A 25,541-nucleotide genomic window follows, 5' to 3' on the forward strand; every position below is an offset into this window, starting at 1 on the left:
CCCAAAGCGACGATATGCAAACGTATTGGAAACTCGCGAACGGGGCAGTGTTCTTGCGTCATTTCGTCCAGTAGGAAAACACCGTCACACATGGCCGCCACTCTGCTTTCAATACGCCTTTCGGGCGCATCTACCGAACGGTCGGGACACGTTCCGAACACTTTCACGGCCGATTTTCACGAACCTGGCTACGTGACAATGCAGGGAGTGGCAGATAAAAGAGGGTAGTCCCTTCCCTGCATTGTTCCGCAACTCGCGCTATCAGGTTCATGAAAATCGGCCGACGCCATTGAATTGAGGGAGGGGGGTCCTTTGACGCGGAAAAGCCGCTTTTTGGCTTTACTTACATCCGACTATAAGTAAATATCATGTATACGCATTCATTTTACTCTCAGCGCTCTTCACGAAAAGCAAGCATGCGGTACCTAACGGCGCGTAGGCTTTCGCTTTTATCACGTTTATGTAGCTCTACATTGCGGCGTCTCTTTTGCGGCTTCCTGAACTGCCTCGGAGGAGGAATTCCGGTGAGCTCATCTGGCTGAAATGACATTTAACAGGTCGCCGCAAGACGTGCGCAGTAAATCGTAAAAACGCACGTTGAAATGATACTTCAAAGGAATGAAATTTGGGCTGGCTTGTTACTCGGTTTCGTGGTAACAAATACACAGACACGAACAAAGAAAGGACAGGTCGGCACTTTGAACCACGGTGTTAGCTTCGAACAATATCGACCTTCTCTTGCCCTGTCCCTGCCTCCTACTGTGCGCCATTTGTTTAAAGCTGGTAGTCGATCAAGTTTATGAACGTTCGTGGATAACAACAGCTTGTCGGTCTTCGTATGCGTCGCGTCTGTCCTTCTTGCTCTGTCGTTAACCATGAGCTATTTGTTATCATGAAACGGAACGAAGGGTTTGGAAACAGTAACGACGGGGACCAGACACAGGGATACGCACGCATGAAGTCATAACCCAGCTCCCTTTGTACACGCTGCATGGATGTAGCTGACGGTGCGCACGTCATGGAGCCATTCAGACGTCAAGGGGTCACTGCGGCTTCCTACGCTTCGTTGACGTGTCTACAGTGTGTACGTTCTAGTCCGACAGTGCCGAATCGGCAAATTTAATCTGGTGTCAGCTCAAGTATTCACACACCACCACTGTCATTGCTCCGGAATAGTAATAGCATGGGCTCTTAGTGGGACGCACCAATTCGCGCATATGCGCCAGAACTCGATGCCATTCACGACCAGCAACGTCGGCGGAAGGGACGAAGCGATTCCGAGACAAGGATTTATTGATGACAAGGAAGCACTGAATCACTGGAAGACCCTTGATCAATATGAATAGAAAACTGACTAACCATGTATACGAGTGCCTTGACAACTTTCCGGCGGTTTAACTCGCCGTGAGGAGGTGGCGTTGCAGAGAATCCGGACGGGTGCTGCGCCTGCGGTCAGGGCCTCCTGGACATTATAGACTTCCCTTCCGACCTACCCCTTCTGCTCCGCTCCCGTTATGGAGGCGATGCTATCCATCACTTCTTGATAACTTGCCCCGGAATTCGGGCGGCATGCAATACACCTCGGCAGCCACGATTACCACCCTTGCCGACCATGCACCAGACACAATAATCTGGACGCATGGGCCCCAACACTGCTCCTAGTTGGTATTTGTAGCCGAAACAGGCATGCATATGTATATTCATTTTGCAAGCATGCGTGTGCCCACTTGTGTGCAAGTCGACTGCATGCATTTTGTTGCACTCAATGTCACAAGTCGCTGGCTCTAACGTGGTAGCTACAGCTGGTGGCAGCGAATCAGAGGTCGAATTCAGAAAGATTTTCGTATGTTAATTGGAATAGCGATTTAATCGGCACATTTGCTTTACATCGTACTGCGGGCGCTCTATCGTGATTTTTAGAGTGGCGAGCGCAAGCTGGTCACTCATCGCTCTTATTGTTGTATCACGCGTGGATCAAGCTGCGTGCACCTCAAATTGGGTTGCGCTCTCTCCCAGTATGATAAGTGTTATAAGGTGGCTTAAATGAAGCACGGTGCGCAAGCCACCAGGACCCAAATTCCTGAGTTCCTGTTACCACGGCGCAGAGCTGTTCTGTTTATACTGATCCATGTTCTATGCCCAGTTGGCAGGTGCCTCACCGCGAATGCGACACACGACGCTACTTTTTGAAGATATACAAAGGCAAACTCATCGCATCGCAGTGCGGTTCGAAAAACCGAAAAGTAACCCATTTTTTACCACGACACACGCTTTCCAGGAGTCATGGCCCAAGAATCCTATGCATTTATTGATTCTGGGCGCCGCCGTTGTTGGCGCTGTCGCATCGAACACCGCCTCTTCCAACACGCCACCACGCACGACGGCAATGCAAGCGGGCGCTAAACGTCATGAACAGTGGCGCCATCTCGCGGTCGAGCGAAAGACGTCATTGATGGGCCGCAGAGCGAGAGGTTGGCGCGGCTTGAGGCACGCGACACGGGACCAAGATAGGGCGACCAGGCGCCCCGGTTTAGAGCTCCATTACCCGCCGTCTCGCTTCTCTTGTCTAGCTAAGAGCCGCGCATACCGCTTTCTCTGTGTAGAGGCTGGGGTGAGCAGAAATACTCAGGCGTCGAAAGGACGAAAGGCCGTGGTGTACAGACGTCTATAATATCATGCCTATACGAAAAACAATTGCAGGCAAACTTCTAGCTTTTCTCAGTTTGGCTTTGTTGTAAAAGGTGGGAAACCAAACATCTCACAACCTAAACAATCATCCTGTCCAATAAGTTGTGTTTTGACGAATGTACCATTGTTTCGTGGGGCTGTATTTTGCGCCTGACTTGCCATTTATATACCACGTCATAAGTTGTTCTACCGACCCGTTCCATGTTTTGCAAAGGCAGTGAATATGGCTACGAGTTTGAAGCATAAGAATTAGAAGCAAAAACCATAGTACTGCGAGTGCTAAAATAAACGATTCGTCTTGATTTGCCCCAATGTTATGCGCATGTCTATTCGCGTGTCTTCACTGATGCATTTCTACACCCGCCGAGCTTCATGGCGGTTTTGGAACATTTTTGCCCTGCAGATGATTTTACTGCCACGTTACACGAAGTCACCATCCTGTATGCAAAGAAAATGAAAGTGTTCCGATGTCCCATTTCTTACGTTCCACCTCGTCCACTCCCTGTTCTGTTTATTTAAAAAAACCTGTATTTCAAAGCATAGTGCTGGCAAAGTAGAGTAGTAGCAAGACAGTAATGACCATTATGGCTTCTGGCTGCCGATGCTTCAGAGACCGAAATGTGATGCACTTATTAAAACACTACAGTATGGTTAAACAGTACAATGGAAAAGTTTTCAAGGATTCAGTTTCCTGGCGCATATAGGGCAGTGTTAAACTAAAACAAACAAAACAAAAAACACGGGGAAGATGAAGATGAAAAACGATTGCATGCGATAGCACCGGCAGTTTGCAGCTTTCCTTTGTTTGTAAGGATTCTACGCATCGGATTTCGTCGCGAGCAATATGTCTTCTCAATTAGAGGAAAGAGAGAGGTGCTTTGAGTTAATTCGGCAACAGGCTTGAATGGGGATCCTCACGCGGCTCTTGCAGGACTGCCTCTTTTCGCTCGTTTGCATTCGGCGTTGCGTTAGGCCTTCATTCTCTGCCGCTGCCGGTTGCAATAATTCTCCTCCTTAACGCTTCTCTACTTTTTCTTTAAACTTTCTTAACCGAACCTTCTCCTCTCTCTCTCTTTATGACGCATGACATAAGCAAGCAGACACGAGACAGGGGAAGCCGCGGGACAGGAACAGATCACTTAACACGGGAAAACTGGTTTCGATACTTTGGATTCCAGTACATATACGGTACGAATGCCTTCGCGATCATGTTCAAGACTTTCAAGAGCGCGTGGGGCAAGGACCTTAGCGGGATGAAGCAAAAGAAGGACTCTGTGCTTGAGCCACCCTGCTATCCTCCACTGTCAAATTTCACTGCGTGCGCACCAACTCTATAGCTCTGCCAATAATGTCCCATCAGCTCAAATCAGCGTTGCATGAACGCGATGACAGATGAAGTGTAAGGGTAGCTGCGTTGACCTACGTCAGCTGCGCGTATTTTAGCAATATTCGAGTCCCTTCTACATCATTTTGCGAGTAAAGAGACACGGGCGAGTTCCAAGCAACCTCCGGCATTATACATATTCTATTATCCGCTGATCAACCGGTCGAATTCGTTTGCTCGTCAGAGCTGTTCTTGACTGCCTTGGCAAGTCCTGTCGTTTGGCAACGATAGCTGACTATTAGCGAAAAATAATTACGTTGGATTTTATTGGCCAGCGCGATCAACTGTTCATCGCTTATACGCACCAAAATACACCCTCGTGTTCTAAACTCCTCGCTGGTTACGGGCGTTACTAGATGGCAAGCTGCCAAGGGATGACGTTTTATGCTCAACGACACAACAGGAGCTGTTCAATGGCCACAGGAACTACGAAAACTGGCGAACAATTAAAATCAGCGCAGAAGTGGGCGAACAGAGGGTGTTTCTGTCTCCATATAATGCGAGGTTGCGGGCATACGGAAAGGGCTGAGTGGGTCTGCCGGTTGTAGCCACTGCGTGTGAGGGCGGTTCGGGGAAGTTGCAGGATGGTGCAGAGTGGAACCGTTGCCCATGGTGTCGTCGTCGGAGAAGCGGAAATAGCTTAGCGCAATCGCTTGCGCAACGTTTGAAGATTGCTGGCTTCAGCGGCTCTAATGCCGCGTTTCACGCCGGATAATAAGCATGGTAACGCGCGTGCAACTGTCAAATGAAGGACATAAGGAGGAGCCGGTTGGAGCGACCAGGCGTTCAGGTAAACACGTCACTTGTTTCGAGAAGCATAGGCGATGCAGCGCAATACCATCGGTATAAGCAGCGCCCCATTGTACACGACGCTGACCGGCGTTGCATAAACGTTCGTCAAAGGTAACTGAAGAAATTTTGAGCAAAAGGCTCATTTTGTTCATCCTTTTCTGTTCCTTGCGGTCGGTACTGTTAGTGTGGCTGTGTGCCTCAAAGATCAGTTAATAACCATCACGACGATGACAGGCTTCCTTTAGTCAACCCTGTCTCGTACACATGGATTACAAGATGTTCGCACTCAAAAAAAGCAAGTTTGGTTTGGTTTGCGTGGTTCAATGTCCTAAAGCGACTCAAGTTGTGAAGGACGCCGCAGAGGAGGGCTCCGGATAATGTAGAATAAAAGAGACTCTTTAACGTGCACTGACACCGCACAGTAAACAGACGTTTAGCATTTCGCTTCCATCGAAATGCGACCGCCGCGGCCGGGATCGAACCCGCGTCTTTCGGGTCAGCAGCTGAGTACGTACCGTAACCACTGCACCATCGCAGGGGCCAGGAAAAAACAAGAAATAAGCTATTCCTTTATGTTCAAATTCTCTGTTCCTGCAGTCTTGTCTGCTTAGGTGAAGATGGCGGCACCGGTACAGGCTGAGACTGTACGCATAATAGGGCCGTGAACATAAACGACGAGTTGAATGAGAACTCTCATCCCGTCTTTTACTTAGAATGTCTCGAAAAACCGTTAACGACATGGAAACAAAAAGCTTGCTATGCATGCACGTAAGGAGCCTTTAATAGAAGACACCTTACGGCACCGGCAAGCTTTTTTAAGGAGCACATTTCAAATGTGACTCAGACCATAATAAGGAAGAGTGCTCACCCAAGCTTCTTAAATTATTAACAGCGGGCGCTGACAAAACGCTAACCTCGCCCAGGAATCAGGAAACGTCCTGTCCTTGCCGCAGGCGTGTCAAGACTTTACCGTAACCACAAGGCGCCTCATCAAGGCGGACCCTGTGCATCACTGGGCATGCGTAAAGATAGTATGCAGGTGACGTCACAAGTGCCATCTTTGGGCACCGAGTCTACCTTCTACTGTGCACGCCGGAGGAGGTGGTGATAAGCGGATTAGAAAAATGCGAAGGTTTTCGCCGTGATTCTGGTCCCAGTAATGGCGGCTACTGTGATAAGGGTGCAAACTATGTATAAGCACCAGCGGATTACTTTCTCCAGCAGGCATCTTTTAGGGGCGTCCTTTTAACCTCCGATAGCCATGACTCATTTCAACCCGCCGCCACTTCGTTCTGGAAAGCAGCATCTGAGGCTGGAATAGCTTAGCGTGACAACTCCTAAAAAATGTTCTCTGGCTCCTTTATGTGACGTCACACACGCTAACCGTCAGTCGCCTGTAATCTATACAGACCATAGAGTTTCTCAATTATACCTAGAGGAAACGCAAACGGCGCTGCATTTGATCCACCATGGAGAGGCGCAGGAATGCCGGGTAGATCAGGTTTCGTACTTGTATTGGTTATAGTTGGGCATGAAATGTAGATTCAGCCATAACAAAACGACTACTCTAGCGGCAAACCTCGAAGAAATGCTGTGAACGTTTCCACTCCGACCTGTCCCTTGTGGTAAATTTATTGATGTGAAAAACGCACTATTAAAATGATTTCGTATGCGTGCAGAGGAGAGCATCGTGGCGCAGTTGCTGATTCAGAGACAGAATCCACGCTTTCAGCCAAACACTAGCCAAGCTAAACAATAGACCCTGTCTTTCCGGCATTACAGCGGTGGACGAAGTGCTCTTTAAGAAACTCGCATAGACGGTGGCGCCAGCTTTCCCTTTTGATAAGAGTGAGAGGCTCTATGATACAGGCCAAAGATCCAGTTTACAACGACGCATTGAGACCAAGACAGTGACCAACAGCCGATGCTGATGACGGCAGTAAAGCAAAAGCGCTCGTCTGTCAAGGTACACCAGTGGATGTTCGTTTCTTGTCTCTCTCTGGTTAATGTCTTAATAAAATGACGATTAATGTTTGCGTAGAACATGTACAGGTGTACAGGTACAGATGTACAGGCTTTTTTGCACTACCGTGGGTTCGATGGGAAAAGCCATAGCCCACCTTCCAAAGCTTCATTCACCTTGCTGCAGCGCTGCCCTCCTATGCCTCTGCTTACTTGATGGGCTTGCTAACGATTGCTTCGTTGTGCCCGAGATCCGTTCTCACACCTCAGAAAACAGTTGCCTAACCTGAGTCAACCGTTTTATCCGCGGACAAAAGTTCGCGGACACAACGAAGCGCAGATGTTGACGTTTAATTCATTTCTGCGTTAAAACTATTTTACAGCCAGTGAATTGCAATTCGGTGCGGCATCGTGATGTAGCAGTTATGAAATCGCGATCCAGATTGCGAAGAATTCGCGTCGCATGCAGTGCCAAACAGCAGGCCAAGAACTTATTGAGCACGCGCGCAACTGACTTCCGCAAATAAATAATAATTTTCTGGCAAAACTATTGACGTGATGTTTGGCATTATCATATGAATTCCTTGGGAACAATTTCCCGAGAGTTCAAAGACCGCAAGATTTATTTCATTTTGTAATTTTTACACGCCACAGTCATCTTAGGGTGAGCTGATCAGGCTGTGCAGTCTTCATTATGCAGCAGTGAAGTATTACTGTATTCAACTCTTCGCCTCTTAATATCAAGGTCCTAAACGTAAACAGTAAGAATTTATCTTGAATTATCCTTCTGCTAATGGAATCTGAACCGCTTACCAAACAATCTGATGCACTGGCACCTATTTTCAGGCTAAATTCTTTCCCGTACGTAGTCTCCAAACTAACAAGTACCTTTCCTTTGATGCGATATTTTGCAGGGTACAATAGAAACAAGCATGTCAAGACCGAGGAGTTGCAAACGTAACTGGAAAATGTGCTTTTAGCAGGTACGTCTTTTGCTGAAAGCAAAGAGTCTAAAGGGTTCGTTTTTAGTCCATGTAGTGGAGTTCTTGTACGCGTGGAAGTGTATAAGTTTAGGAGAAGCCAGCATAAGAGCTCCTCGCACAGTCTAGAGATCTGGAATACTGGCGATGTGGAACGAGCCGCACAGCATGACCAATAATGGAACCCGTCGAGGTCTCTACTTTTGACGAAGAGTGCACGCACCTATAGAAGCAGCCTAATTAAGTGCCCTCGACACACAGTCCAACTCTCATGGCTTTCTGGACACATCTCGTAAATAAAAAAGGCTGACATACTGAGATAAAACGCAAATCGAACACTAAGTAAATTAAAATAAACACACTAAAAAGAGCATTCACTGATCACGGTGTCCAATTTTTTCAATCATGCGAATTTGCGACCTGATCCATAACAAAAGAGTAGCGCGAAACCAGGACGACGGACACAAGGGGAGAGAACACACACCAACAACACAGGCGCCTGTGTTGTTGGTGTGTGTTCTCTCCCCTTGTGTCCGTCGTCCTGGTTTTGCGCTACTCTTATGTTATGGATCAATACCGACTTGCCCAAATTTCCACCCTGGTGAATCATATTGCGACGTGATGTCAGATCCCGCTGCTGGCATTCAGATGAAGCGCTGCAACACACAAGACGACATACTCTTGTCTTACCGCATGATAGGAGGACAGTGTGTATTATTATTACCAGAGTATACACGCAGTACAAACAGTATGGCCTTCTCCGCGGCCAGCACCAAGATGCTTCCAGACGCACCCACCGCTCGGCCCGAAACAATGTGTCTCGTCACTTAGAGTTGAAACCACGTTCGCGAGCACTGGAGATAGACCTGTGCGTGAGTCAGTAACGCCGTGATATCGCAAAAATCACTCAATCAATGAGGTAAGACGAAAATACGTTTGAGGCAAGAAGATAACTGCGGCTTCGTTAGGTGGCAGGAGCTTTCGGAATGGCGCTTGTGAAGGGCCAGTTCCAATATTGTGCTCCCTTTACTCATACGAGATAAATACCATATCGCCATTCTGAACCTTGCATATTTAATGAATCCACCGAGGATGAGGTGTCATTTGCTTTGAGGATGTCAGAAAAACCGCTATTTTTGTCACAAATGAAGACAATTGGTTTGGGCTGCCATCTGTGAATAGAGTGCGTGTACGACCTTACGATGGCTGCACTTTGTAAGCGTGTACATCAGTCAAACGTATTTTCGCACCGCGTACCTGCGCGAACAGTGACCTCGTATGGTATTAAAGGCGCATGCATGCTTGAAGCAATCTAACTACATCTGTTCGCTTCGCGGGGTGGCGCGCCTTTCAGTGCGAGCTTAACAATTTGCACGACGCTCGAGTAAGAGCAGGTCGCCTTCATAAGGTCAAGTATATATAAGGCAGGTTATAACACGTCCAGTTCAAAGCCCGTACACGAGCAAGGTACTTTTGGCGAACCTCTGTCTTGCGCTGATACGCCAGCGAAAAACTTACGCAGTCACTCGCAAGTTCAAAGTTTTCTGCTCACTAGAGACAGTCGAGAAATTACACAGTTCCCTAGTGCCGTCACCGTCACTCGCGGCTCGCACTTGGAGGCTTGAGCCAATGTTGAGACTTTCCCTGAGGGACGCGAGACTTAGCCGCACACACCAGTTCCGTGACATAGCACTGGATGCGTTCACGATGACCACCTGCAAATGGCCCAGGTATTGCTGCAAACCTGCCGCGGTGCACTTTGTTGGCTGTGAACAGGGGTATATCGAGGTACGAAACATTCCTTCGGTGCTTAAACTTAGGTGGCTGGGGCTCGCCGATTCCAATGAGGCGATTCTAGATAGACTGCGGTACTCAGGGTCTGCAAGTCGCACATCTGGGTGCTTATGTCTTTATGCTTGATCCGTCGCCAGACTTGAATTGTGCTGGTGCGTGTTTATAGCATGCGCTTCGACTGCACTCAGGTGGTATCTCTTGTGGTTATCCTTCCTGTTTCAAGAAGTACCTACTTTTACAGAGCACTTGCTCTCATTGTCGCAGAAACCGAGGACTCAGCAACGCCTTACAGACTCCATCAGGTCAGGGCCAGTGTTGTCGTGGTGTCAAGAATCCGGAGGAAAGGTCGAGGCATGCGTATGCACTTGAGGATCTGCCAGCCACCATAAGCACCAAATGCCCGTCATTCTATAACGCCGCCAGAAGGGAGATGGCGTTCAGAGCCCTCCGCAAGGAAAACGATGGCGCCGCGTCCAGCCGATGAAGACCCGGTGCTTGGCACTTGAATCGTATTAGGACAGACATCGCTCCTTCGACCCCAGGCAGCGCGTGCACCGCAGAATCGTACTGACATCGTGCCCGCCAGGGGACACTCAGACGGCGCTGTCGTCGGACAGCACACCCCCGCTAGGCGGCGGGTCCGGGCTGGGTCAGACGGGCACCGGTGCCGGCGACAGCAGGTCGCACAGCTTCCGGATGGAGAGCAGCGTGACGCCCAGGGCCACGAGCAGCAGCAGGCAGGTGGCCGACAGGAAGAGTCCCGGCCGCCGGCCGCCCTCCATGGAGAGCGCGTAGATGAGCCAGAAGACGCAGCAGTAGAGGGACACCACCGAGGCGCCCATGAGCGCCCCGATGCGCCACTGGTCGCGCCACGAGCATCCTGGCGCCTTCTTTAGCCCCGCGGGCGGGGAGCCAGGAGGCGACGAAGACTCGGTGTCCTGCGTACACGGGGGGCGGGGGCAGAAGCAGTTTTGTATCTGCACTGAAAAATCGGCCGATAAGGTCGTGTCCTTATCATCGGAACGCATGGCCCGCAGAGAAAGTGTTCCAATGTCCGATTGCAACACGCGTTTCATGGTAGAAATAGAATTTATTAAAAAAAAAACTTTACGACGGTGCGGCGCGCCAAGCTTCCCAAATCAATGCTTCTCTCGGGGAACAAGTACATAACAGGCGTAAATAAAGAAAATGTTCAAGCGGCCAGCGCTTGATCTTGCAGACCTGACCGCAATAGCCGGAATGGCAGTCGGAACAGAGTTAACTCTGCTTCGCTAGTATTTAATGATGGCGGCGACCAACATGAAACCATGCATGCACTTTTTCAAGAATGCAGAGGACTCTGAGCACTGCCTGTTTCAAGAAAGTCAGCGTCCATTCCGGAGAAAGCAAAGCATATACAAACAACACTTGAATTTGCCAGATGAAGCAGGCGGTCAAGAACGACAGAAACATGGCAGGCCGAATCGGAGTGAGGCTAATAGCCGTGCGCGCTCCTTTCGATGCTCCCGCCTGCGCCGACCCATCCGGCAGCCACTCCCAGCGCCTTCAAGTAACGGCGTCAAACGTCCCTGCCCATCCATTAAATCGACGTCGCTAATACACTGACATCCACAATATTATGTGGTGCCATAATACTCTTAAGTCAATCAAACATAATGAGGCGCATTAAAATCAGTTCTGGGCATTAACACAGATAACAACGATGTGGTGCCATAACAGTCTCAAAGTTATCAAACGTAGCACGGCGCAGTAAACCGAGTTCTGGGCATTCCCACAGATGACTTCGACAGCCGTGTGGCCGCCACCATGCTCCTGCGGCGGCCATCCAGGTGAGTGAGACTCATGCGCTATAGTGAACCGATCTGAAGATAGCATACGCACGCGGGCTACCACACTTGGATATGACGCAGCGCAAAAGGAGAAATGGAGCGTTTCATAGTCGTTGCTTGTAAATGGTTAAGAATGTTCATAGGCAGAGGACTGTTGATTTACTTTTACCCCCTGCAGGGATGGAGCAAGCAAAAGGAGAGGAGGCTTCCTCGGTAAATAAGTCATAGGCGCAGTCGGAGCGTAAGCAGAACGAAACGAAGGCGGTTGAGAAAGGCTAGACACACATTTCATGCACGTGCTGTCAGAGGGTATACATACACGTCAGGTGAGGGCGCCTATTTTCGAACACTCGGAGAGGGTCACCCGGGCGACGCCTGTCAATTTATTATGAGCGCAGATTGGCTAATGCCCCCCCCCCCCCCCCCCTCTCCCTCAACATTACTCTCCAAAAAATAAAAAATGGAAAACAAGACGGAGCAAATATATCAAAGAAGAGCTTTTGGGAAAGTTGGTTTTCTTTCCTGGAGATATAACTGCGGCGTAAAGAAAATGTTCGTGTTATAGAAGACATATGAGACAAAGGTGGGCGCTGCACGAAAACCGATTTCGAAGAAAATAGGGTGCAATGCGATAGCGGTGTGTTCTGGATCTATTACAAACACTTGTGACTGATGCCCTCGTACGCACGGCCATATACTCAACCAGGAGCAGTTGCCAAGTGATTCGGGTGCCGTCGCGTCTTGATTCCCCTTTCAGTTCAGTTTACTTTCCTTAAAGGACCCCTTGTGTCGGGGGTATTGCAGCGTACAAAGCGGCCAAGCGTTCGAATTTGGGCTTTGTTCGCACAGGTGCCCGCTTGCCCTTGGTTTTGAACTGACTTGCTCCCAAATGAAAGTTGATGAAGACGACGACATACAAAGCACAGCGCGATCCATATGTGGTCCAATGCAGTGGCCAGCGAAGTTGACCTGTTCGCGTCGTCGCGTGCTCGAATCCCGCTGACGGCCATAGAGAGTTTTATTTATTTATTACATTCTCCTACCACCTGACACTCCGACGCCCCCTACTACGCTTTCCCTCTCCGCGGTAGCGATGTCCATACCGTTGCAGCCTCCTAGTTCCTCCTATAGGTGATGGATGTTCAAATTTGGCGATGTGCTGTATTTGGTACTTGGTGGTCACATGACACCCGTGCCGTCAGCACTGCCTAGACTAATCAAGAAGTTTTTTCTTGGACATCTGCCCGGCTTTGGTGTGGCAATTGAAATGCTATCGCATTATAAAATAAATAAAGAAAACATGTCAGGATTGCACCCCGCTTTGCCCCATCCCGCCCACATCAATTGGGCATGCCCCAATAAGAAGGCTCGCCAAGATTGCCCATTCACGTCATCGGGGTAAGGGGGCTAAGAACATGTGGTGAAGTGTCACCCTAATCGGTTTCGAGCAGCCATTTTTTTTAATTGTTTGTCTATTATAAGGTCTGCACAGAGCTTTTAAATTTCACCCGAATACTCACAAAGACCACTTGTATAGGTTCGCTGCATTAGAATATGACCATCAAAATCGTTTCAGGGTCTCTTTAACGGCCTAGTCAGCGCACTACAACACATGTATAGCATGAGGTACTCAAGAGCGTTGTTTGAAGCAAGGTCGCGCGGTCGTCGGCTTCCTCGCTGCTGACTGGTAGCGTGTATGCTACAGGAGTCGCATACGCCTAAGAACGTTGCCTTCTTTGCTACAGCGTAAGAAATTAGGACAGCTTTTGAGTGTTCAACGAAAATTTCCACCGTGCAGTGTGTTTAACAACGCAGCCCGAGGGAGAAAACAGCGGCTCACTTCTCACTCAGAAAAGAAGTAAAAGGCGTCCTTTGGGAGGTAAGGCTCATTGTTGCAATAACATGACATGAGTACCGGACGATGACGATCCCAAGTGTACAACGTACGAGGCGGCTTCGTGCGAGCCAGCTGTATTAAAACAAAGCACACCTCTCGACAATGCGAGCGCTGTAATGCAAGAATCTGCGTGCGTCTTCCTGTGTTTAGGTTTTAGGAAATGCAAGACAAGCTATAGTATAAAAAAAGTTTCCTCCGCGAAAAGTTCCTCGCTTTGTGGCAAGCTTACAAGCGGCAGATATCACGCTACGATCATATAAAGCTCTTTTTTTTCTCTTCACTACAACAGGCTTCTCCCCCTCGCACGCGAGATGTCAAGCTTCGGACGGTTATTACGAAACCGGCATTGTGTATCACGCGAATATCGATATCATTGTCGGCGCTAAAGCAACACTGCTGATTCGACTGCATATGTATGCGTAGATGCAGACGAGTTTCCGCTATGCACATTTTCATGGTGAACGTCCGCAAGGAATCAATGCTAGGGCAACCTCGGCTGTAATCTTGTGTGCCCAGGAAAGCCCGAATTGGGAGACTGCTATACAGTCGGATACAACTCAATAACGAAGCGGATTTTCCCCGTCAAAGGACCCCCCTTCCAGCCAATGGCGTTGGCCGATTCTCATGAACCTGCTAGCATGACAATCAGGGTGAGGCAGATGAAAGGGTCCCCTCCCTGCACTGTCACACTAGCAGGGTCATGAGAATTGGCAGAAACCATTGGCTGGAATAGGGTACATTGACGGGTTAAAGCCGCTTCGTTCTTGAGTTGTATCCGACCATAGGCATCGTCGATATTGGTGCCACTTCTTCAGCCGCATTGCACAAATCCTGGAAACTTTCTGCTACGCTCGTTCAGCGGCTGTGAGTAGAGTGAGAACAATGTCCTGGCTTTTCCAGCCCACAGAATACGCACGCGACCCCAGGTCGCCGTGTGTGCCTACATCACGAGTCGTTCACACAGATACGCATAGCTGACGATCTTATCTTCGGGCGTTCACACGCGGATAGCAGCCTCGGGTCACGATCGCTATCTTCGTCTGTCGACTAGTCGCAGGTTTCTATTCAAACGGTAAACCCCGGAGCGTGTTTCGATGACGTATACTATACTCGCGCATTAAAAGCGGTCGTTCATTGCGAAATAGCTCAGAGAACCCCCAGCAGCTGAAGACGACGACCTCAGGAGTGCATTCCCTTTCAGAACGGAGCAGCGTACTGTCACAAGCGCGGCAGCTGTGTTTAGTCTTCCCGTTGAGCTTGCCGCTCGTGATAAAAAGACCGTACTGGAGGAGGGAAACTATGCCTTGAGTTCTTTTTGCGTCTTTTCCGAACCGTCCGCCGACCGGCTGTAGCCACAAGGCAGAAGCCAATGGTTAGAGGAGTTCTGTAGCATGGGTTTCACCGCAGCCTGCGCTAGCATTAGCAGACCTTCCTATAGTGGCCACGGTGGTGCTTCCTTGAATATAACTTGCAGCGCAGATTGGGCAAAAGATGTTTAAAAAAAGAAGAACACCATAATACGGTCAGCATGTAGATAATCTTCTTTGCTGGCTAGAATCGTATTACCTCGTGTCTCGCATCAGACTGTACGCCATATACATGCATGTCACTTTAAACAGAAAGGAGTAAAAAGGTAGTAAACTGTCCTCTACCGCACTTCCTTTTATGAAAGTGAGTGCGCTAGAGGACAGCTTTACTCCCTTTTTACTCTCATACAGGGGTATTCGTGTTTAGAGAGTGGGCCGTGGAGCCGCAGAGCTTTAGTTTACGGGAAGCCACCGATGGTAGACACCGAGAACACGCGTTTTCAACAGAAGAACCGGGAATACGTCTTACTGGGGAAAACGAACCCGGCAGCGAACATAATGCAGGCCCTCGTGTCAGATGTTAACGTGTGTGTTAGGTGGGAGTTGCAGTCGCAAACACATGCACAATGCAGCTCATCACAAGTACGGTTGCGTCGGCAGCGTGGAACAATCGACAGCGGCCAAGTTCCACTGGAAACGAATCAAGGGTTACTTAGGGGGCGAAGAAGGGTTAGGCAGTTAGCAAGTTGCAAAGAGTTCTTGACGCACGTCGCACTCCGAACAAGGGGCGGGAACCGGGCCGGGTGGTCGATGTAGCGCAAGAGCTGCTCCCTCACTTGCATTTCCTAGCTCGCTTTTCTCCCGTGGCTTAAATAAGACTGGAGTGGACGCGGAGTGCATCCGTTGCCGCCTTGCAGGTGATGTAATAAAGAGGGTAAGTGACGTCATGAAGAGGGTAAGTCGCTGGCGACATTGGTTGCATTGCTCACGATCCAGCGACGGCAGATGGTCGAACGCACGTTGACTTCGCGAATGATGCGGCGACACCAAAACAAAAGCCGACGCCAGCGCAGGCTGTATAGGTGAGGATGTGAGGTTGCGAAGTGCCGGGCACACGCTTTGGAATGCTGGCACTTTACGACGTCGAGCTTCTGAACGTCGCTTGAAGGAGCCAAGCGCAGGCATCAGTCACCGTGCACATGCCAGCGGATTCATTGCACTCTCTACGAAAGGCTTTCCGGGAGACCTGTACGCGTCAAGGTCGCGTCTTCTGCGCGATGCCGGGGTCAACTATATAGCGCTTCTCATCGGCGGTGTGTTGTATTTCCTGCATGCAGCTCAGGGCGCAGCCACAGCCCAAGCAAGCAAGCGGGCAGCGATGGTTAGGATGGGGTGCTGCCTGCAAGTGGTGCGCTCACTTGTCGGCTCAGCAGAGCGCAGCTTCCGTCAATGAGCACCAGGGTGGGCGCTTCAGGCAGCGGGGTCACCATGGCACCTCTTTCGGCACGCTCCAGCGCTACAGGGCTGCCTGTCAAAGAGATGCGCTGTCAGCTGCGGCTCTCACCTCTTCAGACGGTCAAAACACGCCGTTCGACACTCCAGTGAAAGGGAAGAAAACAATTAAAAACTGGCTTGGACTATAGTTTATGCCACCCTACTACCGCGTGTGTTGCTGTGCCCTCGTACACGTTGCCTACACAGCGCTATAATTATTTGAGCAAAACGTTCGTATCGCGAAACGCATTTCATCGTTTTGCTCCAAGTCGAGTTACAAGCAACAATATTGCTGCAATAGAAACCAATTTTCTAAGTTACTGCAGCGTCTACAAACTTTCTTTCTTTTTTTTTGGCTGATAACTCAACAGGGAAATTACTTACTTTACTTAAACGAAAACAACGAAAACGAAAACAAAGTGCAGTCGATTCACGTTACACAACATTGTAGTTGCTCCTGTGGCTAAATTGAAAAAAAAAAGAGAGAGAGGATTGGGTAAATTTTAAGATTTTTTTTTCTGCGTTCCAGCTCCAGGTGGTTGAAATTGATCCAGACTCTTCACTGCGACGCGCGTGAAAACCTGCGGAGCTTTTGACACCTAAAAGCCCATTTACCTTTCGACATATATTTGCGATTATAGTCACGTACAACCTTCAAATTTCAAGAAAATAAAATTCGCGCTAGACTAGGACGTATGTTGAATGAGGCGCAGCAGAGATATAGATTTCGTTTTCTTTTAAGTGCTTCAGAGCCTGTGAACTGCTCGCGTCCGAATGTAGTCCTATAAAAGCGCTACTGTGCCCTTCATGCTGGGTACATCCCGACAGCCGTTTTCCTAGACATCAAGGCCGCCTTTGACTCTGTCTTTCACCATGCAATTCTCGCAGCCTTTGGCAGTCTTGGCCTTGGAGGAAGGCTATACAAGTGGATTGGGCATTATTTAAAAGAACGGCAAATTTTTATGACCACTCCAAACGGTCCAACACGCTTTCACGCAGTGGAGAGGGGCGTACCACAGGGAGCGGTGCTCAGCCCTCTCCTGTTCAATATTGTCCTTATTCACATAACAAGAAACCTTCCGCGAGGGGTCCGCATAACAATTTATGCTGATGATATCTGCATCTGGACTGCATCACGTTCGCGCTATATCACCCAGCAACGTCTTCAGAGAGCGCTATTGCACATTTCGATGTACCTAGCTTCCAGAGGTCTTCGTCTCTCGCCAGGAAAGAGTGTTGCAATGGCGTTTACAAGAAAAACGATGACCCGATGTACGCTGCTCCTAGGCGGACGATCGCTGCCATATGTACGATCTAAGCGATTCCTGGGTGTTGTAATCGACTATAATCTGTCATGGTCACCTCAGGTCAAAAAACTCCGTGAGAGGATTACTGGTTTGGTTTGGTTTGGTTTATGGGGTTTAACGTCCCAGAGCAACTAAGGCTATGAGAGACGCCGTAGTGGAGGGCTCCGGAAATTTCGACCACATGGGGTTCTTTAACGTGCACTGACATCGCACAGTACACGGGCCTCTAGAATTTCTCCTCCAAAGAAATTCTAGCCGCCGCGGCCGGGATCGAACCCGCGTCTTTCGGGTCAGCAGCCGAGCACCATAACCGCTGAGCCACCGCGGCGGCAGAGCATTACTGCAGCATCGCAAGTGTTCAGGTTCACGGCGGGAACAAGGTGGGGTAGCAACTGCCGATCAATGCTTCTGCTTGAAAAAGCCTACGTTGAAGGAACCTTGCGCTGCTGTCTACCAGTGCTTCAAAGATTACCTACATCAAGCAATAAGACTCTCAATGTCGCACGGAACAACTGCCGAATATGTCTTAGCCTCCCAAAGGGTTCCTCTGCATCAGGAACAGTAGCGGAGGCAGGATGTCTCCCACTAGAGGTGATTGCCGCCCAGGAGACTATGCGTACCCATCTCCGCCATGTCCTGCAAGGGAAGAAGCACTTCCTACACCGTGTCCACCTAACTCACAGCAACTCTATAGCTTTGGCCAGGCAGTGCAGCTCCTGCCCCTTCCTACTATTAATCAGCCACAGAAACTACTACCTCTGACCTTTCCTCCATGGACGCTCTGTCCTCTAAAGGTGAAGTCTGTTCCAGGTGTGAATGCAAAGAGCCGCATGCCACAGGCAGCGCTTCTGCAAGCTACTCTCGCCTACTTAATCGAATAATATACGCAGCACACCCATATCTTCACCGATGGTTCAACTACTAAAGAAACCTCTTCTTGTGGCCTTTATGTGCCCTCAACAGGCCATGCCCTTTCTTACCGGCTGCAGCGGAGGACATCCTCTACGACAGCTGAGATTTTCTGTTTCTTACATCCTGCGCCGAACCGCCGGCCGTTGGGTTATCTTCGCCGATTCAAAAGCATCTCTGCAGATCCTGGCCAACCTGCTGAAGAAAACGAATCACCAGCCAGTTTCCCTGGACATCGGGTATATACATCATTTACCTATTGCCGCAGGCCACTGCATAACATTTCAGTGGGTACCTGCTCACTGTGGCATTCTGGCTAATGACAAAGCAGATGAAGCGGCCCGTAAGGGCCATCAACATCAGAGGTACATTCGAACTTTTTTCACGAAATCTGATGCGTCCCAAATGGCTAAAAGTTTTGCATACGAAGAAACGTATCGGCTTTGGAGTTTGCCGACACATCAGTACCAATTTCTTCACTTAATCGACCCACATCTTAGATCAAGACTCTCACCCAGAATTCCTCGACAACTGGAAACACTTTATCACCGACTTCGTCTGAATGCTGCATATACAAACGGCTTGCGATACCGTTTTGGACAAATGAACAGTCCGCATTGTGACAACTGTGCCTCGATAGAAACTGTGGAACATATCCTGCTTGAGTGCCCTGCGTATGCTAACGAGCGTGCGTACTATGAACATTGCGTGCAGAAGCTCTGCCCAGTGCCCCTAACAATGGACAAAGTTTTAGGTCCCTTAGCCTGCTTCAGGCAACAGAGACTTGCAATGAACTTTCTTATTACATATTTAAAAGAGATTGGACATCTCGATAAGCTTTAAATTCACTTGCACGTTACCTTCATGCATTCTTCATGCGGTGAACTTCGTCAGCCCATTTGTCGGACTATGCACTCCATCATTCCATAGGTTACATCAATACTCGCCATTGCATCCTTAGTACCCATTTCATGGCCGCATTTTATCTTCGTTTTTTTTTTCTTTTACCTCTTCCACGCTGCTCTCCTTCTGTCTTTATCTCCCAAATTCCCCTCCATACGCAGAGTAGCATGCCAGCGATATTGAAACGCCGGCTAAATTCTCTGTATTTCATTAAAGAGTCTCGTTCTCTCTCTATCTCTCTCGCTACTGTAAAAAAAGGCTACGAGTACCACGTAATGGTGAATCGAATTTTGCATATAGATTCCTGGCGGAGATAGTTTTGCGAGAATCGTTGGTCGGTTTAGTTTGGTTTATGGGGTTTCACTTCCCGAAGTGACTCAGGCTATGAGGGACGCTGCAATGGAGGGCTGTGGATAATTTCGACCATCTGGGGTTCTTTAACGTGCACCGACATCGCACAGTACACGGGCGCCTTGCGTTTCGCCTCGATCGAAATGCAGCTACCGCGGCCGTGATAGAACCTGGTTCACCGGCTCAGTAGCAGAGAGCCCAAACCACTGAGCCACCGCGGCGGGTCCGAGGACAGTTGCGACGAACCCCTACATACTTTAACCACATTGACTGTATGCGTAAGAAATGATATAGTATTTAGCTACAAAGGTGTCCCTTTGTCATTAAATACAACAGAATTTTTTGCGTCGCACCCTTCATAAGTTTGTGGCGCCGATCTTCATGGACTCCTACAGGACGAAAAAAAGCTGCCAATTATTTTAATTAACTACGCTAATCAGGTGTACTGCGAAGTGAAATCGCTGCAAAATCGACAGAAAATGAACGGTTGGCCAGCGTACGCATGCGACTTGGAAACAGCGGGCGAAATCAGAGTCCGAAGAAGGTCATCAACCGCACGCTATAGAAAGAATAAATAGAAGCGCCGCTTGAGGAGCATCCAACCCCCCTGTTGCCGCGCGTCCTGTTGTACCGTCAGGCATCCCACGAGATGTCGCAAGCATCGGTCGATGCGGGGAGCCAAGCCTGGCGTGACTACGTATATACATGGAGCAAGAGCCGAGCTAACAAAGAAACCCGGCATATCGACCCTCGGCGTGGAAAAAAAAATAAATAAAAATTGCATAGACAGCGATATACGGCTCTACGGAATAGTTTCGTTAAGCTATCTTAATTGCCTCTCGATCTGGCCATTAATCACACAAGATGTTTCGAGCAGGCCTGCAAGCAACAATATGTTGGTATGTACAGCGTTTCCTTCAAAGAAACACATAATGTACATATAAATATTCGTCACACGATCATGAGGAACAATTTACAGATATGCAGTAAGTGAAGGAACTTTATACGTTTTCAATTACGATATAATTTATCATTACAATACTGCATTTTACAATTCATATTTTACAATAACAATTTCCGGTTTTTAATATAAATTTGTACTTTCCATCTGCAATAAGTACGAAAAAATACAAGTTATTTTTATTTACTGCAGAATTCTCTCGGTCTCCAAAACTATCCAGCAACTGACGTCAGTGTGATGTCATAGGACAGGCGCAGAAATCTTGCGAAGCGCACTAAAGTGTAGTGTAGTGTACTAAAGTGTAGCACAGCATCTAAAAATCCCGCGTTGTGGCTCAAAGTTCCGTTATTTAAGAACGCGTAATTAGCGCCAGACGTACGTGACTCCAGTGGATTCTTACGTTATCTAATGCGTATGCCTTTGAGGAACTGACACCGAAAGAGCCGCGGAAAACAAAAAAAAACAGAAAATGGAATACCGCAAGTCGTGCATGTTCGGAGAGTCTTCATAGAAAAAAATAAAGCAAAACAAAGCGAGATTTTTCGTTTTTTTCAACATTTTCAAGAGCGAAAGTGGAAGAAGTAATCTCAGAATGCTCCTCGACTGAAGTATAAAACTAAATACCAGGAATGCTCGGCGTTACCACGCTGCGCACTTCATATCCTGTAACATGAAAAGAAAACAAAAAAAAAAGATCTGTTGTAATTTCAACAATGTGCATTTGTTGTTAAAAAACAAGTATAATAAAGAGCCAGCCATAAGGAAAACGCACACCTTGCAAACCTCTGCAGGTTTTCTTAGTTCTTCTCAGGCTAAATCCCTCAGTTTATTTATTTATTTCGTGTAACCTCAGGGCCAGAGGCATTATAGAGGGGAGTGGTTACATAAACTTCATGAAAAAAAAAATGCACAGTGCAGCAAACTAATTAGTAACACAGAAATGATGACTCCTAGTTATACAATATTAACCTTTGGGTTCTTGGTGCGCTGGTTAATAGAATATAATACAGTACATACAGCGCAGCAATACAGTGAAGAAAAAACAAAAAATGCTCGTACAAAAAAACAAAAATAAATATAAAGATAGATACTCCTACTTGTACAGTGTTTTCTAAGATTCAATATTTACAGTGACTTATGCTATACAGATTGACTACGTTAAGCACTATAACCGATCGAGTTAGTTCTTCCAGAACTAACCGTGCCATACTTTATTACAGTACACACTCATTTGGATTCAGCGCGGGTAACCAAACCTCGCAAAAAAAAAAAATAGTAGTTGGACAAGTTTTATGCTTTAAGCATATCTGCCACACTCACAACGAATTAATGGTTGCAACGAATGTGTGGTTGCGCATAAACGATGCCCCAACATACGCAAAAGGCGATTATGTTTAAGGGTCTTTCTTCCTGAGGTTTTCGCCCTGAGTGGGACATGAACTGTGCCTTGCTTCCCTTAATGAAGTCACCCTCCCGCCAAATACTTGTTCTTTATTGTCTACATTAAAAATAATTTCTAAAAAAAACTTCGTCATGTGGCTGCGTTCGGGTGGTCGCCAATGAGCAATTGCTCCTTTATTAAAAACTCCATCAAGTTTGACAATATCATTTTTCGCCGGCAATACATGCTTAAACACCAACGGCCAAAGCTACTTATCTTGAATAGTTCAACGTCTTTACATCGCCGAAGAGTAATTAGAATTTTGGGAACAAAAAGAAACATTTTTTTTACGACTTCTTGAAGCAGAAACATTCTGAGGGTCTTAGAATAAAAATATGTTCTAAAAAATTCCCCATATGTTCACACACGATTGCCTAACTTGTGCAAGTGCAAGGACAAAAATAAATGAATGGCAGCGGTGTGAGAAGAACGTAATTTTTAAAAAAGTTTTTCTTAATGCCTGGTTTTCCTTCAAGTCGCATGACTTAGAGAACTCGAATGAAAAAAAAAAATGTCAAACATACTTCGGGAAAGAACTATTCCTCTTAGAGCAAGAGGACAGGAACTAAAATCGGTATTAAAATATTTTTGTGATTACAATAATCTCTTACTTAAAGAAACGTAATCAGTATGCCCAATTGAATGGCTGATGTCCTGGCTGCTTTGAGAAACATCTGGTTGTTGTTGTTGCTGCTACCTGTTGCTGTTGTTGTTGCTGCTGGAACCTAGTGTTGCGTAAAAGTGTTTTGGGCCCCTTTCCTTTTCTTTCACAGTGTATCTCTGACATCAATCAAGTAGTTAGCCTGACCGTAGATGTTCCGCTATTCGCCTTTGTGTTCATAGAAATTAAAATCAGTAACGATCAGATGACTGCAACACTGATCTGATTAATGGTTTGAGGACGTGCAACTAGCACTGCGCGGTCCTTAGCTAAAAAAATCGATTTTCTTTAGATAATCGAAAATAAAATGCCACTAATTTATACATAAAAACTAGGCTCCTTAACCCTGGATCAAGTTTGCAGCTACTGATACCTCTTGTGCCATAAAATCAGCAGTGTTTCAAGAAACGCTAAAAAAATTTCCATTTACTTGTCAGTCTTTCGCATATTAGGCTGTCTGTGACAAACATAAATATCCTTTTGCTTATAGTAGGGCCTTTTGCTACCTTTCGTTCATTATTCCATTACGAGAATATCTATAGTGTGAAACCCATTTCTAGAACTGCCACAGAGAAAGAATAAAGTTTCGCCCACAGTAAATGGTTGGTGTTTAAGTCGCCCAAACAACAATGAAAAACAATAGCATGATGGAACTTTATAGTTTGCGGCAGAGAGAGACTATAATTTACTTCTTTCCTTTTTGGCGATTAACTTTATCCAGACCCATCTCTGTAACTTCGATTGCAATAAAAGAATCCTGGTACAACCATTTATATATCTAGCGCCCCTATTCGCGAAAAAAAAAAAAAAAGATGCAAGGATTCGTTTTTTCGACGTACAATAATCTCGTTCAGTCAGACAACTGCATCACTTCCCAGTGAGAACTAACCAACCGCACTTCATCATCATCATCAACCTGACTTCGACCACTTCAGGACAAAGGCTTCTCCCGTATCTCTCTACTTAACCACCTTATCCCCGTTAACTTCTCAGCCGCACTTATTAGTCGTCATTTTGCAGTGGCAGCCTCTTTCTGTGTGAAATTTTGTCCAGCCTGCTTGGATCTAGTGTCCACAGTAAATTACAAACAATGAAAAATAAAAAAAGTTTAACTGAAAACTAAAGTCTGGTTAGTTTGCAGCCCATGGGCATGCTTCTAAAAAAATTAAAGAGCGAAGCGAACTGTCAACCCTAAAGCTAATTTGTGTTACCATTTAGTTAAAGAACTATAGTTGTCGAATGTCGACTTTCAAGCATGTGATCGCTTGTACGCCACACATGAAAATTGGCCGTTGTAAATAAAGGTGGTCGTTGTTCAGTCCCAAACAGAACGAAAACAAGGCGCATGAGTCACGCCCCCTATCCGCCACAGTTGCAGCTTGCAGTGTTTTCGGCGGCTGTCCAACGCATCAGAGCTTTCGCATTAACGAGCAGTAATTGTATACGAAACTAACAGCTCTTGCCGAATATCATAATTTAAGCGTTAATACTTTTTTCTGAGCACCATGGTAATGTGAGGGTCTATAGAGCGCACCACAGGTTTCCTCGCGGCTACCAAGTCCCGCGATCCTTTATTCTTTATCAGCCCCTACGTTTGTAGACTCGCTGTCCAGCCGATTGGTGGCAAGAACATGGAGAAAAAAATGCGCGCGACCAGATATGTATGGTAACACACAAGCGTATACCTATGCGCAAGCAGTTGCTGTACCCTGGGCCGGAAACGGTTGTTTATGTAAACAGTGAACGGTTTTAGAAACGGTTTAAGAGCAGCAGGGAATGCACTCCGCAAAGCACACAGATCTGCCATGTACTTGCCCGGAATATCTTCCCCGATGATGGCCTACTGCGAGGGCATCTGCGGGTCCTGCTTCGATGAAAACCTTGCAGACCACCCGGCTGCTAAATGGAGACAATAATCACCAGTGGCGCAGGCTCGTGCTCAAACGTCTCGCTTCCAGCACGACTAGCGATCCCCGTAAGGTATACGGCATTATGCGGCCCGCTCAAGACACAGCACTCCACAAGCCATCGTCCCACAGCTAACGCCTACAGCACAGCGGGCACACAGAGCGCCCGCAACATTCCCACCTCAGTCAGACGGACCACATTAGGTGAGGAACGGCAGGCTGCAAACGGCAGGCAACAGCCTGAAACACGTCTGGTGCGGCGCGCTATAGCTATAGCTGCTCTCTCTTCGCACGAAAGAATCGGTGAGCACGTGCGAGCGCTCACGCGTCCCATGGAGAACGGCTCGCAGACGCGGAGCCGCTGCCGGTCATCACCAGAGCGACCGCCGGTTTACCTCCGGTGCTGTGGGCGGAAGGGCGTTTCGAGAGGAGACTTACGTAGCTGTCCGAGCCGACGGCGAAGAGCCGTGCGTTGTCCTTGGCTAGCGGAGCCAGGGCTGGGCCGGGTGCCTCCGCTGGCGGGGTTTAATTTTAGGCAGCCGCGCTAGGACGCGACCGGCGGCGGCGTCTGCCGCGAGGCGCGCGGACAGCGCTCACGCGGTGTTCGGCGACGGCGCCAGGTTCGAACCCGTGCGGCCGGAGTGGAAGGAAGCCCCCCACGGGGCGGGCAGGATGCAGCAGCGCGGCAGACCAGACGAGTACTCTCGAGTTTGCCGTTGCACGGAGGACGACGCCGGAGGAGGGTCTCTGTGGCCTGACGGTTGACAGCGGCTGCAGAGAGTCGAGTCGGCCCGGTGCGGTGCCCCGTCAACAGCTGTAGCAACACGATTTTGCTCGCTCGCCAGGAAAGGTTCCTCAATTGAGACTCGCTTGTTTCGACGCCACCTGTCGAAGACGGTAGAAAAAGTCCACTCTGACATGGTGCAGTACACGGCAGCTGACATCTACCATTTGTAAGTCGCCCTCAGATGGCG

At 48.1% G+C, this 25,541-nt stretch overlaps 1 protein-coding gene across 4 annotated transcripts; it reads right to left on the reverse strand.

Annotated features, from left to right (window-relative positions):
• Window positions 1–8,503: 8,503 nt before the first annotated feature.
• On the reverse strand, window positions 8,504–25,489 carry LOC149341331 (uncharacterized). 4 transcript variants are annotated; one of them, XM_089543362.1, is made up of 4 exons: window positions 25,006–25,489; window positions 18,415–18,538; window positions 16,052–16,161; window positions 8,504–10,538 (listed from the first exon to the last, which is right to left on the reverse strand). In XM_089543362.1, exons 2-4 carry the CDS (start codon window positions 18,431–18,433, stop codon window positions 10,251–10,253), a joined length of 417 nt encoding a protein of 138 aa, XP_089399488.1. In that variant the 5' UTR covers window positions 18,434–18,538; window positions 25,006–25,489; the 3' UTR covers window positions 8,504–10,250. The 4 variants fall into 4 exon arrangements, with proteins under 4 accessions (XP_089399488.1, XP_089399491.1, XP_089399489.1 ...); XM_089543365.1 differs by lacking the exon at window positions 18,415–18,538 and having other exon boundaries at window positions 16,052–16,157; XM_089543363.1 differs by lacking the exon at window positions 18,415–18,538 and having other exon boundaries at window positions 25,006–25,488.
• Between the last annotated feature and the right edge of the window lie 52 nt (window positions 25,490–25,541).

This window comes from Amblyomma mixtum, chromosome 5 (genome assembly GCF_055824585.1).
Source record: "Amblyomma mixtum isolate Tamu chromosome 5, ASM5582458v1, whole genome shotgun sequence".
NCBI lineage: Eukaryota > Metazoa > Arthropoda > Arachnida > Ixodida > Ixodidae > Amblyomma > Amblyomma mixtum.